General features: G+C 38.8%; 2 protein-coding genes across 5 annotated transcripts in view; one reads left to right on the top strand and one right to left on the bottom strand.

Annotated features, from left to right (window-relative positions):
* Window positions 1–5,461, top strand: part of syt6a (synaptotagmin VIa) — a 94,761-nt gene extending 89,300 nt beyond the window's left edge. For all 4 annotated transcript variants that reach the window (XM_077514075.1, XM_077514076.1, XM_077514077.1 and 1 more), the window contains exon 7: window positions 1,213–5,461. In XM_077514075.1, coding sequence (XP_077370201.1) covers window positions 1,213–1,284 — 72 coding nt within the window. In that variant the 3' untranslated portion in view covers window positions 1,285–5,461. The remainder of the gene's footprint in view (window positions 1–1,212) is intronic.
* A 2,585-nt stretch (window positions 5,462–8,046) lies between these two features.
* On the bottom strand, window positions 8,047–14,780 carry olfml3a (olfactomedin-like 3a). Its single transcript, XM_077515365.1, has 3 exons — window positions 14,584–14,780; window positions 11,346–11,649; window positions 8,047–9,077 (listed from the first exon to the last, which is right to left on the bottom strand). The coding sequence occupies exons 1-3, from the start codon at window positions 14,692–14,694 to the stop codon at window positions 8,296–8,298; spliced, it is 1,197 nt and encodes a 398-aa protein (XP_077371491.1). The 5' UTR covers window positions 14,695–14,780; the 3' UTR covers window positions 8,047–8,295.
* Window positions 14,781–17,343: the final 2,563 nt, after the last annotated feature.

Here is a 17,343-nt window from a genome sequence, read left to right as displayed (position 1 = left end):
TATAGTCTGAATTCTGAATTGGCTCAATCTGATGAGCCCGGGTCGCTTTTTTGTGCTCCACTGCTATTCACATTTGCATAATACAATTTCAAATGAGGTAAGGAAACAGGTTTAATGTCCTGCTAGAATCATATCACTTGCCTCCACATCAGCTAGCGAGAAGCTGAGCTGTACTGTATTTGTTTGCAGAGTGGACATGTGGCTAGAGCACAAGCTGCAATACTGAATGTACCAAATTGGTTTTAGCGTTGCAACATCCTTGCGGCAAATGTACTTTTTAAATTATTGCCAAAGAGTTACAAATTTTGCAAAATGCAATTGGAATTTCCCAAATGCATGTGTGAAAATGTACGATGGTCAGAAGAAATGCTTAATTCCGAACAGAGTAACATCATTAATAGGTGTGCAAACTTGTGATCACAGTTGTTTATTTTTACATTTTCCTCCTTGAAAAACACTTTTTTTTCAGTTGAGCTGTGCAGATTATAGTTTACATTAACCATTCACTGCCAGCCATTTTCACAGAAGCAACCCCCTTCACTCCCAGCTGTTTTACTGGATTTTGACTGATTTTGCAAGGCCCACAGAATATTGTGTTCTATTGCTATAAAAACATGTACCTACCAAAAGAAAGACTAAAGTCTCTTCGTCCATTAGGGAAAAAAAAAGTATATTTCTATCTGTTTCCGTTTTGCAGCAATTAGCATTTGAATATAGCTAAGTTTAATCATTTTTCACGTCTATTTAGAATTTTGAGTACCGTAATTGAGCTTTTTTTTCAACATGGTCCTAGTTGATCTCCTTTGCTCTGCTGCCACCTGCTGGCCCTTTGAGTAATAACTACGATTTCTTCAACTGTTCTTTGCAGTTGAGAGGCTGCATCAAAGCCTTCTGCATGCTTTAGCATTAAAAAATTTTAAAAAAAAAGTATTAATATGTCTTTGGGACACTTAAAACATTTAAAATAGAACGTAATTATACTTTTTTTTGGGGGGGGGGGGGCAACTGGGAATACTGGAGAAAAAAAGTTTTGATATGATTTATATTTGTCTCCTTTTTTATGTCACAAATATGTGACATTTTAAAAGGGGTGACTAGACTTTTTATATACATTGTAATCCCAGAATTCCAAAATAATCAATACATGAATGTAGTTGATACGTTTTCATGACATAAATTTAGCATCGCGTTCCATCTTTATATGTGTCACAGTGGAAAGCAAGGGCCGCCAGCTTTGACAGCCAGGGATCCTGCCCGTCCCCCCGCCCCCCAGCGACACCCTGAGCAACGCCACCTGCGACCCCTGCGACCCCCTTCGACCCGGATAGGGGGCGGTGTGAGGTTCTTCCTGCCTCCTGCTGGTCCACTTCCTGCCTGTCTGATTATCCAGGAGAAAACCTGCTGTCCCCCACCCCACCGTCCGCCCCCCTGCCCCTCTCCCTCAGTCGCCCTCCGAAGCCCACCTTCCGCCAGCGTGGTTCGAGACAGCTGATCTGGGAGCACGTCAGGTCAGGCTGTTTTTTTGGGGGGTGTTATGACTGCGCAACCGGATCTTTGGATGTCCTTCCACCTTGGTTGTATGGATGCAGACTTAAACTTTCGAGAAAGTGGTGATCAGAGGACGTTTCTCAGAGTGAGCCGCTTTCAAAACGTCCTGGTGCTGCATTCATTTTCATCGGAACAAAATCAAGCTGTAGCATCATTACGGTGTTAAAATTGAGTTTCCTTATCATTATATTATATGCGATACTTTTTTTTTTCCACTTCAGGCTAAAACACAAATTCAGAATAGGATGAGCACTCTAAAAAGTATTTCATTCAAGGTAGAAAACAAGGGAAAAAACAGCAACTCATATTCACTATTTGTTCAAATAGTGGCTGACCCTGCGTACCAGAACATGCCCTGACCTAATTTGTCGCTGGTTGCATCATCCATCAAAGACGAACTACGGCTTTCCTCAAAGAGAGGCATCACTGTATACATTAGAAAACAAAACACACGTCACACACCAAAACAAAAAAAACCCCACTGAAACAGCACTTTGACTATTTATCACAATTTGTAATGAAAAGGCAACAGTTATTTGCGATTTCTCCGCAGCTCCACAATGTTGTGCGCAGCCATGTTTATGTTGATGTTTTTTGGAGGAACACAACTAATTTGTTCCACCAACTCTGCCTCGTTTCTTCTTGTTTTGCTGCACTTTTCCATAAGGGTCATTCTATTTTATTTTATTTTAAACCTCAGTTTTTCTTGACCACCATGAATTCAAAATGAATTCATATAAATAAAGTGAGAGCACCTTCCGTCATGTAAAAGGCCTGCCTCCGTATGCAGTTGAGGAAATAAATGTCAGATGGCCACTATTTGCGTAAATGCGGTGAATAGCACAATTTGATGTTGGCGTTGCCTCCTCGGTCTCCCCTCGTTATGGAGGTATAATTTTGTGCATATATTTGTGTACAGACACATTTTTGTGATTGTTTGGTTTATTTCGATGCAGACAAGATGTGAAGCTCGATGTAGCCTAGCAGGTGTGACATTTGGAGAAAAAAATATTCCCTTGATGTTAACTGCGTTATGAAACGGTGTTTCTTTTCTTGTGAAAATGTTCTAATTTGTCACCCAGATGCCGACGTGATGCAGTTGAATCCCCTTATTTAATTTGCTGTACCTGTTGTCTTTCAGTATAACATGAACTTTAATGAAGACAAATGTTTCATTGTGTTTTATTTTTTAGATGGAGTAAATATTTTGTACCAAGAAATTCCCCTTACAGGCTATGTGAGTATAAAAAAAAAAAAAAAAAAGGATCACTAAATGTAAATATGAGTCATAAAAAAAATTATTTCATCTCAGTTGTGATTTAAAAGCAGCAATGTGTAAGGGTTACACAATGCTCCCAAGCAGTTTAATTTCATCACTTTCAATCAAATTAAACCTTTAAAGTTTCTGTTTTTATTTGAAAAACACCCCTTCACGTTTCAGGTAAGATTAAATATTTGGAGGGAGAGTCTATTTGAAAAAATCTGCCTTGTCTTTGGACAACAATGAATACTAGCAATGAACATGGAAATGCTAACTTGCATACCATTACTCATATAGTGAAAACAGCACATCACTTGCAAAACATCAGTTCAATTTATGTACTTTGTTGCCTTTAGTTTATAAAACATTTTATAAAATACTATTCCATTTTTAATGTTAGTTTCATAACCATGATGCTAACATTAGGTGGTTTGTTTCTATGTTGGGAAAGTGTTTATAGAAATTGTTTAGAAAAATACTGACACTGAAATTGGAAGGTGATTGGACGTTTCCAGTGGTGACTAACAGGAGTTGGATTTAAATCATTTTACTGTGCACAAGTGAAAAAAAAAATCTTAAACAAGATGATTTCAAGATGTGACACACCCAGTGGCGACCAATAAAATATTTGCCTAATAATGCAATGTTAGGGTTCAGATAAAAAAAAAAAAAAAAAAAAGCCTTTATGGTGAAATTGTAAAAGCAACTTGGAAGCTTATTAGACTTAATCTGGGTTGGGTTTAAACTAAAGACTTTTAAACTTTTTTTTATGCATCCTAGATCTTACTAAATAAATAAATAAATAATGAACAGTCGTTTAAAAAATAAATAAAAATCTTTTGATGCAACTTTCAAAATCCATCAAATCAAATGCAAAGTTGGTTTCTAAAATGGAAGGTGATTGGCCAAAGATTCAGTGGCAGAAAATCAGTTCAAAACAGGTCAACAGGTTTAGATTCAAAACTGCTGTCCCAAGTGGCCCAAAACATGGAACCTAAAAATAAAATAACATTTCCTTAATGTTGCAGTGAAGTTTCTTCCTGGCCCCACTATGCATGTGCCATACAGTATATCATTTTTTTTTCTTTTTTTTTTTGTCAGTGGGTGGTTAACGCTTCATGATATGTGCAGATGTTTCCGTCAGGATCTGTTTTAGGCATTTCCTCTTTTTTTTTTTTGTATTTTTTTTTTGTGTGTGTTGTTGAGGTGGCGTCAGCCCAATTGGATCGGATTTCCAAGGAGTAGCTTTTTATTATCTCATTGGCCCTTATTATTTGTGTTTGACGTCACCGCTCGTGGTATCATTGACACCCCCTAATTTCACCTCAGTCACTTTTATTGGCCAAAGTCCTCACTCCAATTACAATCCTGATATAGTTTCAGGAGGTTTTACAGTCAGTGCAGGTTTTTTTTTACTTTGGGTATTAAGAGTATATAACAACAATAACATTGCATAGGATTTAGATTTTTATCAACATGTGTAATGGGAAAGCAGAGCTACACCCTGTAGAAGATCAGACAGGACAAGGAACGGAACAGGGCCAGTGAGCCAGTCGGATTGGCTGAGCAGTACCAGTCACCTCAGTAAAGAATTTCTGTGCAAATGACACGACAATCCAGGAAGATAAAGTAAAGAGTTGTGTATGTTAATTAGAGAGTGGCCCCACACCAAGCAACTAAATCCCACAGCCGTGTGTCAAGGGAGACGTAACATCAACACTGCCACATGTACGCTAGTTATCAAAGGCATCCTCCAATTGTTTTTGATACTACACACAGTATGTCTCATTAAAACATGCTCAAACAAACAGAATAATAAGGTGTGCTTGAATATAAAATTTGGTTACCGTCTATTGAATGACATTATAGTACGGAGCCCCGGTGACATGGTAGGAAAAAAATAAATAATAAATTGCGTTCCCTAGGAACGCAAAGTTGTTTTTTTCGCCTACCATGTCACCTTCGCTGCGCCGTAAACATTTCCGGGTCATCTTCCCTGTGACCAAAAGCGACGTGTAAACAAAGCAGTGGGAAAATACATGCTCCATCCTAGTCGCTTTGGGAAAGCTTTCCCACTGTTTTGTTTCATGTTTACAAACATTCCATCCTAGTCGCTTTTGTTCACATGGAAGATGACCCGGAAGTGTTTACTGCGCAGCTAAGGTGACATGGTAGGCGAAAAAAACAACTTTGCGTTCTCTCGCAAAGATTGCGAGGGAACGTACGTGTCACTTTAGCTCCGTATTATAGTCATCTAATTTGAGGCAAGACAAACCATCTTTGGCCCATGTTGACATTTCAATCCAATCAAAACAGGGACACAATACAGTCTGTGACCCTGGTTGACTTCCAAACTGTTCTTATTTCAAAAGCAACGGTTCTCATAAGAAATAATGGAAGTTGAAGGTTCACAACAGTCACCATCATCAAACCTTAATTAGCTGTACATGCGTTTTCACATTACCAACTGTCAAGTAGCCTACAAAAATAAATGAACCACTGGACCATAAGACTAAAATAAGGTAAAAATTTCACTGTAACATGAGAGTATTGGCAGTCGATATCAGAAAAATCTTGAGTTTTGTGGTGATTTTGTCAGTATGTTCTTTTCAAGAAATTGTATGTTCAATATTGCAACTCCTTGGTCAGAAAAAAGAATGTTAAGAGTCATTGACATATTTGTGTTTTGCTGATAATCAGTGATACTCTTGTGAAAGGAGACACAAGAAAAAAAATGAACAGACAAAAAAAACAAAAAAAAAACATGGATGTGGTTGTAAGTGAGTGACGAAGTTTAGGATTCGTCAAACGCTAGTTTCCTTTACTAATTCCTTGAAATGTTGTCTCCTGTAGTTATATGTTGCCTTTTAGACAGTCACACGTTTGGGATGATGTGCGGTCGTTTGGTTGATAGACGATTTAACTTTCAGCTTTACCTCATGTTGCCACCTTTGTCAATCTTTATTTTTCTGTTGTAACCAATAGCACTGACTTTTTTTCTATGGGCATTCTGTATAATAGTGGCAAGTGAGAAACTATTCTGTTGATGAAATGAACACACACTAGTATAAGGAGTTTGTTTTAGACTTACCAGTGAAATAATTGGCATTACGTTGATCCCCACTTGCCACTGTCAAACCTCTTCATTGTTTTCCTTCCATGAGGTGTGATGTGTTTTGGTTCTGTGACATAATCTTCCTTTTGATTAAAGGATTTATGCAAAGTGGGGTTTTGTTTGTATTTGCGGCCTAACGAGGCAGAGCGGTCACCAATGACATTAGATGAGAGTCATATGCAAAATGACTCACACAGCAAACACTTCAACAACATCTAATTAAACCATTCTCATGTTGTGGCACGTTACAGTAATGAAATACAATCATCCAGATGAAGTAGCAGAAAGTTAAACAGTTTAAGTATTTAACGATACTATGAATTAAGACGCCGGTCTGATTAGGCCATCCAAACCAACATGGGGGGAGAATGTTTGTACCAGTCGCCCAGAAGTTGTTCTCTAGCGACCATCTTAAGGAGCTTCTCAATTATTCTTAATTGCACATTGTGGGGCAAGCTGTGAGGGGGATCCACGGAGGAGCTTCAATCGAGGCCACAATGATGTTTCTTTTGTGATCTTATTGCTCCTCAACAGTGATGTCTAAAATACCAACTGGATAGCAAAACAAAGCAGGAAGATTAAGTAATTCAACTTTTGTTTTTATCGTCATTAGTTGATTTGTTCAGTTTAAATATGCATATTCTGCTCAGATTGTATTTTGGGCATTACTAATAATAGCGAAATTACTTAATGACACTGACTCAGGGTCACTACGCAGACTTTAGTAATTAGAGTGCCACTGTTTGCATCCCATGTAATACAAATCTGCGACAGATGGTGAAAGGCTGGGAAAGCCCACTCATGATTGGTTCTGCATAGAATTCATATTCATATAATGAAAATAAACAAGGAAACAAAATTGAGCTAATGTCATATTGTTTGTAAACAATGGGTGGGTGGCAGTGTGTCAGAGAAAGTGAAGCAACAGTTCAGGAGCTAAAGCTAACAGTGTACACATAAGTGACATGGCATCGAAGGGTGTGCTGTACCGGGAATAAATCTGGACATGCACAGAATAAAAATGCTGCTCCTCACAAAGTGAATGAGAAGTAGGCCAATGCGTTAAAGCACTTTGAGCACCATGAGGGTGCAAATGCGCTGTGCTTTCACTTGTTAATCACTTACTGTACATGTACTCAAAATTGTCAGAAAGTTGTTGTGTGTGGGGTTTCACAATTAGGTAACCTTAACCCAAAAGGTTTAGCTTGACCAATTTCCTCCAATAATAATAATAATAATAATAATAATAATAAAAATGGATCCAGTGGAAACTGTGGGCGAGGTGGGTTGTCGTAGTTCTCCCGATAGTGTACTTCTAAAGGGCAGACTGGAAACAAATCCTCTATCATCAGACGTGGCAGACATTTTCTCAAAGGTATGTGTAAAATGTATTTGAGTAACAAAAGTTCATGGCTATAGCCTGCTAGCTAGTATCAACTCGGGCATGTCTGCGCCATTCATTCGGGCAACTCATTAGCAACTCCCTCGGTGATTATGTTTACTATGTATGAATTTCCACCACACCTGTTTTGTAATGAACTCACAGGTTGAAATGTAAATGACAGACAGCATTATGTCTGTCTTGGAAGCAGTTTACCTCATGTAACATTTTCGTTTTTCTTTACACATTTCAAACTAGAAAAGAAAGCTAAAATCACAATTGAAGCATTTTTCTGTTTTATCAATCGCTCTCAACTGACATGGATGGGTTTGTTTACTAAGGGTGCCATTGGAGAAAGCTCTGTCTTATGCCACACGGAAGTACAGAATGTGTAATATTCTGGTGAAAAGGGCTATAAAAACATGCATCCAAATGCTGTTTCTTTGTTATCTACATGAGCTATCACTCCTTCCTATATCTCACGGCACTGTAGCTCCTTTGTCACAGATGAATTGAATGGATGACTTTATATATATATACAATATAGTATTTTTAAAATATAATTTATCACAAATTGCCGTACATAAATATATGTTAGAACAAAATAACTTTAAATGACAATTTTATGGCAGTTGAATTATCTGAAAGCAAGCAATAGTGTTTTCTTTGCTTTTTAATATAATAATGAGGACAGCAGAAAAATGCTGACTATTTAAAATGTGTATTTGTTACAACGGCAAACAACAATTTTAGTACAGTACAGTACAGTAATAACTACAGACAACTATTTTAGAGTTCAACAAATCTTACTTTCTTGTTTTTGTAAATACTGAAAACAATTGAAAGCCTTCGAAAACAATCAAAATGTTTGTAAACATGGAAACTATAGTGAGACTATGTATTTCCATGTTTTTCTAATTTACAGGACATGTTTTATTTGACAAAAAAAAGAAAAAGAAAAATTACCATAAATGAAATTTGTTTAGGTTGTCAAACCAGCAGTTTCCTTTTGGTTGTCAGTCTGTAGAGGATTTGGTAGCCATCGTCCCAGCTGTAGATCTGTTTCTCCTCAGAGTTGTACTTTAGACTGGCATGTGCCCCGTACCGTCGGGGGAAATAAAAGAGCGGTGCCTCTTCACTCACCGCCTTGTCGTTAACATCAAACACACACTGGACCCGGGAGCGGCTGGCCAGCCGAGTGTTGTAAACAACATAGACGACGCCGCAGACAATGAAGGCCGCCTCCGAGTTCTCCCTCGGGCAGCGGGTGTCCCAGATTTGTTCGATATCCAGCGAGACAGGATCCATTTTTGCCAGGTTGATGTTGGGTTCGGTCTCACCGTTGGCATAAAGAAGCCAGAGACCTTGGTCGTCCATTGCGAGATCTGCCACCGTCTCAGGGTTGAGGCTGTAAACAGCAACTCGGCTCTCCACAGGGAGAATGGCTACATCCATGAGCTCGCCACCAAGGATGTCATATCTGACCACATTGGTGTCTTCCCCCTGCTGGATGTAATACAGATAACCGTTGTGAACAGCGACCCCGCTGCCCATCCAGTTGGACGGCAGTTTGATCGGCCGACCGAGGGTGACCTCTGAAGAGCCCTGAAGGAACTCCCTGACGGACTCAAACTGGTAGATGGTGTCGCCCTCCGTCCCGTTAAACACATAAACTTTGGATGACCGGGGGTCTCGGAGCCACACGCCCTTAGGACCGCCCACTCGCTTCAGGATCTTCACCGAGCGGATGGCAGAGATGATCTCCACGCAGTCTACAGAGACACAAAATGCAAAAAGTTGGTGGCAGTGTGGGCTCCATCCATCCATCCATCCATCCATCCATGCATCCATGCACTTTCAGAACCGCCTATTCTACATACTTTATGAAATTTCAGTTTATAGTTGAACAGTGAACTTCACCACCTAGTGTCATGTATCGATGATGACCACGACTGATCTACTTACATTGTAGTCACATTGACACCAGTGATCATTTCGTCGACGAAAAACTTTGGTCATATTTTTCGTCACATTTTTTTTTTTTTGACGAAAATTAAACGAAATCTAAAATAGAAGCCATTCATTTAACATTAGCCCAGATGTGTACACTGAGAAAAAGTTAAAGTGTGTACATCCTGTATTTAATAAGTGCATTTTCCTGAGTGAAACCGGCAGACTGGGCCTTTGAAAACAGTGAATAACTTTCAGAAAATTAATGATCAGAAGCCAACCCTGACTGAAATAAATAATAAATAATAGGTACTTCATGTCTCAACATTAGTTACAATGGTTCTCAAAGAAAAAAAACAACTCTGAAAGTTTGGGAACGTATCTGTAATTCCCTCATGGAGTCAACAACTATATGGCGCAAAGTCCGATTTAAAACCTTGAGGGAAGCACACGCAGTTCGATGAAAGACACATAAAAGCTGCATGGGATAAAAGAGACTCCTCAGACATGACCAGGAGGCAAATAAGCATCAGGCACTCCAACAAAAAGGTTTTCCTTACAAGGAAATCCAGTTCATCTTGGGGTCACCTCACAATGGACACAATGTCTCTAATGAGCTCTACGTTGCTCTTTGCTTCTGGGAGAAAGAGCAAGCTGAATTCTAAACTGCATGACTGTGTGCAGGCATCATAATTGCGCTGGATGTTGGATGTGTGTGTGTGTGTGTGTGTGTGTGTGTCTGTGTGTGAGTTATTGGCTTTCGAGAGAAATTGAGGAAATCGTTCATTTTGCCTAAATACTCCCAAAGGAGTTTCACGATCAGACATCATCACTTGGAACCAATTAAGACGTATTTGATATTTCACATCATGTTCCAGTGAAATGAATACTGATGAGATTCAATAAAGCTAAACTTTTTCACACCATGTATTAGCCCCGTAAATGACTCTACCGAGTCTCAGAATCAGAAGTCATAAACAGAAATGTTGATCACTATTAGTCCAATTTCAGATTATATTTTCCCCTAGAAATTATCACTGGAAATTGACTCGTTGCAGACTATTTAAGTGGCGTTTGGAGTCTACAATGTAGACTTTGATGAACCAAACTTACACATGTACAAGTAAATGTAAATGTACATCAAAGACAATTTGCGTTTTAATGAACATTTCAAATAAAATATAATAACACTGGCTGGCAATAATCATTATTTCTTCATTTGTTTGTCGTGTATTAAATGTACAGTAGTGTTAATTGTATCCGCCATTTTTAAATATAGTTTTAGTCCAGGTTCAATCATGCTTGTTAGTCAACCTCATCCCGTTTTTATTTAATTCACTTTTAGTCGACTATAAATGTAGCATTTTAGTCTTTTATTTTAGTCCAAGAAAACACTTTTATTTGTCTAGTTTTAGTCAACAAAAACTGTCAACTTTTTAGTCTAGTTTTATTCAGGACAATCATTTAATTTCGTCAATGAAAACTAAACATAACTAATTTTGTCAACACACATTTTTCATCGGACTAAAACTCAGCTAGAGTAAAACCCTCAATAATAAACAATAACTGGGACTAAATCAGTCTGCATTTTCTTCTACTAATGAAGACAAGACAAAAATGTACTTCATTTAATAAAAACTGGACTAAAATCTATGGACATTTTAGTACCTCAACAAAAACGAGTTGAAAATCTGATTTTGTAAAATCTTGTCTGTGCTAATCTGTCAATGTTTTCATCAACAAGATGAGAGAAAAATGATGTGAAATAGTTTTAGATCCAAAATGTTCAACATAATCTGCTGACAAAATAAAATACAAGGGTTAACACCAATGTACAGTAATTATTTTGGATGCAAATTATATTATCCAACCATTTTTATCCTATTCCACATTTTTTTCGAAATGAAATAAGTGGTAGGCTTTATGTTGCCCATCAGCCATAATTCACACACCTCTCCTTTAAGACTCGGATGAACTGAACATCCATTACATAGCACTGTAAACATCAAATATTCTTCAACAAGTGTAACATAGCCTAAACATTTGTAAACATTGAAGACCATTTTGAGTCCACAAGTGACGTATCTCACCAGTCACTCTGGAGGGCAGTTCCTCCCACTCCTCTTCTTCCTCTCGGCTCTCCTCCTGGCTCCACACTCCCTGCTCCACCACCCGGTCCGCCCGGTTAGCACAAGCCCGCGGGGACGTCCGTCTTTCCACTAAGTCCATGTCTCGCTCCACCCGGTTCAGTCGGACCGCCGCTGCCTCCACGTCTGTGGAGAGCGTGCTGTGTGCCTGCTTCATGCCCTCCATCGTCTTCTTGGACTGTTTGTGTAAATTCTGAAGTTCCATGTGGTATTGGCGTGACTGGTCTTGCCACAAGTGCATGTGGTCCTGAAAAATATTGACATGCAGATGCGTTTTACTTTGTTTTAGGTCAAGTGTCTCCAAGCTGTGGCCCAGGGGCCTTTTGTGGCCCGTTGTCCATTTTTAACCGGGATACAGGCTACTAATAATGACATTTCCTACTAATACATTTGTAGTTTTTGTTTTGATTAATTAAACTGTTAACAACATTTATTTTTATAACACTGTGGTGAATAAAGATAATTTTTATAAGAAAAAAATTGCTTCTTGCACTTTTTGGCCTGTCAAGGTCCTATGTTTTGAACATATCACATTCACTGCAAATTGCCCGTTTGTCGTATTCAGATCCTGTTTTGTGCAGGTGCTGATATTTTCTGCTGAATTACATGGTCTCTGACCACCCCAAAATCCTAAATTATTTGCCTTATAGAAATATGTTCAAGTAGCATTTTTTTAATACTGTAATATATAAATAACATAAATTGTTTGATTGACTGTTTTTGATAACTTGATAAATTAAAGTAAAAAAGCATGGACATCCCTTTTTCCCTCATTGGATGAATAAAGTAATGAATCTATTGGTCTGTCTGTCCGGGGCTCGCTGCTGGGCCAATTCATCAATCAGGAAGACAAAGAAGGTGATTACAAAGGACTCAACTACAACAGTAAACAAAATGCTGGAAGAACAAATACAGCTCAGATGAAGACTCATGGCCCACTGTGATGTCATTCAAAAGATTTTGAATTTGTATTAGCTTTGTTATTGTGCATTTTGTGGAAACCACTACAGTAGAATTGACACTTTAAACAAAATGATTAACGAGGCAAAAACAAAAGGTAGTCATTGTAACCACTTTTTTTTTAAAGTATACATTTATGGTTCCCTCAAAATAACTCAAATACAGCCAGTAATAACTAAACGTAAGGCAACAAAAGTGAATACACCCTTAAGTGAAAATGCCCAATATATTGTGGGGCCACCCATTATTTTTCAGTGCTTCCTTAACTCTCTTGCGCATGTAGTTGCCCAGAGCTTGAACTTCACAGGTTACCCCTGGAATCCTCTTCCACTCCTGTATGAGCTAGCGGATATTCGAGACCTCACGCTCGCCCACCTTCCATTTGAGGACTTCCCAGAAATGTTCAATAGGTTTTATGCCTGGAGAAATGTTTGGCCAGTCCATCACCTTTAGCCTCAACCTCTTTAGCATGACTAGTGGTCATCTTGGAGGTGTGTTTGGGTTCATTATCATGTTGCAATACATCATGCTCTGCTTTAGTATGTCACAGTACTTGTTGGCATTCATGGTTGCCTCAATGAACTGTAGCTTCCCAATGCTGGCTGCACTCATACAGCTCCAGATCATGACACTGTCACCACCACCATGCTTGACAGTAGGCAAGAAACAATTGACTTTGTACTCCTCACCTGCTTCCAGCCACATTTCCAGGGTGTCGGCAATTAGCCTAGGGCAGGCCATCTTCATGTAGAGCAAAACTCCCCCCCAGATTTTCAGTTTTTTTTGTTTTTTTTGTTGTTGTTTTTTTGCCATGAGGTGCCATTTTTAATTTTTAGTGAACAGTATGAGAGAGTGTAAGAGCTGTAATACCAAATTTAACACACCTGAGACCTTGTAAAACTAATGAGTCACATGACACTGGGGAGGTTAAATGACTGTGCTCAATTTGGACATTTTTGCTTAGGAGTGTAGGCCTACTCAGTTTTGTTACCAGGGGCTTTGGCTATTAACTCATTCACTCCCAGCCATTTTCACTGATGCAACCTCCTTTGCTTACGGCTGTTATGTTGGATTTTGACTGATTTTGCAAGGCCCACATAATATTTTGTTCAATTGCTATAAAAACATGGAACACACCAAAAGAAAGATTAGAGTGTGTTTTCATCAGGAAAAAAAAAAGAAGTGTTTTTGTATCTGTTTCCGTTTTGCAGCAATTAGCATTAGAATATAACCAAGTTTCGTCCATATTCACATTCCTGGTAAAAGCACTGACAAAAAAAGAGCTTGCTGCAACATGGCTCTTGCTGATCTCGTATACTCTGCTGCCACCTGCTGGCCGCAATAGCTACCATTGCTTTAAGCCACCTCTTCGTGTGAGAAGGTGCATGAACGTTTTGAGTTATTTTGAGTGAACTATACATTTTCAACTTTTCAAAATAAAGTGTACATTACCACTTTACATTGCGTCAAAGTGTCATTTCTTCAGTGTTGTCCAATGAAAAGGTGCAATTAAATATCTGCAGAAATGTGAGTGGTGTATAGTGAAATACTGTGTCATTCTGCTGTTTATTTTTACTCTGGTGTTGGGAAAATTGTTATTTATAAAACCTATTTTCAAGTATAACACTCACACAATTGGCTCAATCCACTGATCAGATGAAGTCCCAAGAGAGCAGGATTCATTCGGCTGTACATTTGTTTGATTTTTTTTTTTTTTTTTTTTTTTTAATTTCATGCTGATAACAGCTTCAAGATTGTCAATTACGCTTTGCTGCCACCGTGACGAGTGGTTATGAAAAATAAATATCCTCCTGGAAAGGCATAAGCCGAAGAAAAATAACACATTCAACTGAATAATTTCACTTGCGAGGACGTCTCCATGAGGAAAGCAAACGTAATAAAGTAATCCTCTTGTTAGTCATTACCCCATCTGCTCCCTCAGCTGCAATGTTTGGCTTTTCAAAAGATGCTTTTGGATGAGACCCAGGAGGACAAGTCGGCGTTCATGTCTACTGTAGTGTTGTTTCTCTTCTGACATTGGCAGCTACTGGCCTGACGAGTTTAATATGGTTTTCACTTGTTTTTGGGTGCACGAACATTTATGCACCTTTTCATGAATGCAATGGAAACATTGATTCCACTTGATGATTAGCCTGCTGTTGTGTAAACATTCAATAATGCATGCATATGAGGATAAGCCATTTGAAGTGTATTTGAGTACCTCAATAGCCAACAATCTGTTCTCCAGATAGTCCATCAGGGCCTGGTAGTAGAGCTGAGCTCCACACAGCATCCAGGTTGTGGAAAGTAACAGGATGAAAACAAGCTTCATGATCCCCTGTTCGCTGTTGTAGGGACGAGCTTCACTTTTCGAGGTTCACAACGTCTTCACACGCACTGAAGGTCCACCAAGCAAGCGTGGGGTGGTGGGTGGTAAGACGGAGGCGTTCCACTTCCTTTTGCGCTCTCCCCTCTTTGCTGGAATGTTTTCTCTCAGGGAGGAGCCTGATGGAGGAGGCCTTCTCGCTACCTCAACTCGGACACTGTTTGTTCCTGCATGCACAAACATTATTCACCTCTATGCAGTCATTGTTCATCTTTTCTTGAACTTGAAGTAGTCTAAAATATTGCATCTTCTGTTTCCAGGTATTTGTATTTATTTACATTTAAATCGGATACATGACAAAGAAGTTAGCATTAAATGTTATGAAGCACCATATTTTTAGGTGAGAAAACATTTTGCATTAGATATTTAAATTACATTAAATTTCACAAGACTTAATTTTAACTTGCAACTTCTTTACAATAACAGCATCAAGCTTATGACCAAACTTTTACATTCTTCCTGTTGTGCTTCTTCTTTTCTTTTTTTTCCCCCATCAGAGCCTCTTTCAGTTGTTGTTTTGTCTCCTCTTTAGCAGGTAAAATACTCTATAGGGTTTAATTTTGATATTAATTTGACTAATCTAAGACAATAAACACTAGGGTATATTCACGAAGAATGCGCTGCGTCCGGTAATAGCGTGAAATATTGCACCACAACTGCACCCGCAGTCTGCGCCCAGTTACCCACATATTCACTAAGGATATTGCTCTAATCATATACCGGTGCAAACACGCCCACAAAACTGACAGCTTGGAGCAAATTTGCACCTGATTCACCACACATTGCAATGGATTTGCACCATAACAACGTTGTTATAGTAACAGTTGCGAGAAAGATGACATTATCAGAAAGTGAGGTTGGACCGAGAGTAAGCGTTTATAACGCCATTGAGCTGTACAGAGCAGAGAGGACGACAACGACGTCATTCATTCATAAAATACAAATTATTGGTGCGATCGTTTAAAAAATATATATTTTCAGAGGTTGGTGTGGGCGTACAGTATCCATCTGGCACGTAAAAATGATCGTAAAATGCCTCCCCGCCATTGCCGATAAGCCCGGGTTACGTTATGTGTCCCAAACCAACATAGAAAAATGTCCCCCTCCATCGCTCTCTCTCTCTCTCTCTCTCTCTTTCCTCTCTGCGTGATCAGCCAGGAAGGGACGTGCACCATGCCACATGCACTGCTGTCATGATCCCGGGATCGAGGTTGTGGCAGGTTTGTACATGCTTTCCATAGACGTTATTTGCGTCACGCAAACTGCATGTGGCTATTTGCGCTGGCGTTAGTGAATTAGACGCTGTATATCAATGAGTCTCATTTGCATTGGGGTGGGCATATTTTGCATCAAATGTATGCAAATTACCTAATTTACATACGCGTAAATAACACCGGTGCACCGTGGCGCAATCTGGTTGGCAGCGCACTTAGTGACGGATTTCCCCATCTGCGTGTGTTTAGTGAATTAGGCGCTCCCGGATTGCTCCATTTTTACCGGCTAGCGCCGTGCAAAGGCGACACAAACCTTTAATGAATATGCCCCTGAGTTTCAAAAGCAATAAGGTTGTTTTGGTAACATACAAAATTATAGTTGGACAGACTGAAGCAGGTTCGCAAACACATAATTTGATTAATACCTGGTACAAACAGCAAAAATCATATTTTTTTTTTCTTCTCCATTTCAAGAAATGTCATCTCACAAAAATCATGTCTCCACACCTTTATCCTATATTTCCTCAGCACACCACACGTTTAGTGTCATTTAACAAACTAAATGGACATTTAGACCCTCTGGTTCACATGATTTAACCATTTCTGATGTCTTCCTTTATCACCCTAACAGTATGCACAATTAAATGAACTGGTTCATTAAAAAAAGCTGCTTCCAGTGTATTTTATTTAAGTCTCTAACGACGGCAGGGTGTTCCTGGGTCATCATGTATAAAGCCACATTAGCTCAGTTAGTTACGATGATGACTCCACTTTTATTTTTTTATTTATTTTTTTTTTATTACTGCGTGGCTCAACCCCTATTAGCAGTATTATGTTCTAACCTGAAGGCAGAGCGAGTGTTGTTATAGCAACAAAGGCACCTTTCCATCGAACTTGCCACCAACAGTTTGATTTATAGTGACTCTCATGTGACAGCAGAGGACGATAAGAGGCCAGGGGCATATTGGAAAATGAAGACAGTAATTAATTAAGTAATAAAATGCAGAAACATGCACTTGTTGCCTCAGACGAAACTGACTAGCTATAATAACAGTAATTATTCAATACTAAGCTTTTTTTCCTGTTGTCACTCCCTCTTGATGACCAACTTTCAAATATAACAGTTAAAATAAAATATATTATAAATAATATTTTTCAGTATGAGTTGTTTAGTTTGCCGTCCTTATAATTGTTAAAACACGTTGGTGTAACATAGATAGTTCAAATATGTGTAGTTATGCTCGGAAATGGTTTGTCTCAACATGTTAGTAAATGTATTTTTTTGACAAATCATTATATCTGAGTAATTTGACTCTCTTCAGCTACTATGCTACTTTACCCTTCTTTACTTAATCTGACCAAAAGTGAAGCATTTCGTCGC

This window comes from Festucalex cinctus, chromosome 2, assembly GCF_051991245.1.
Source record: "Festucalex cinctus isolate MCC-2025b chromosome 2, RoL_Fcin_1.0, whole genome shotgun sequence".
NCBI classification, from domain to species: Eukaryota; Metazoa; Chordata; class Actinopteri; order Syngnathiformes; family Syngnathidae; genus Festucalex; species Festucalex cinctus.
The sequence above is the reverse complement of the archived record's forward strand: the minus strand, read 5'-3'. Positions and strand labels throughout refer to the sequence as shown.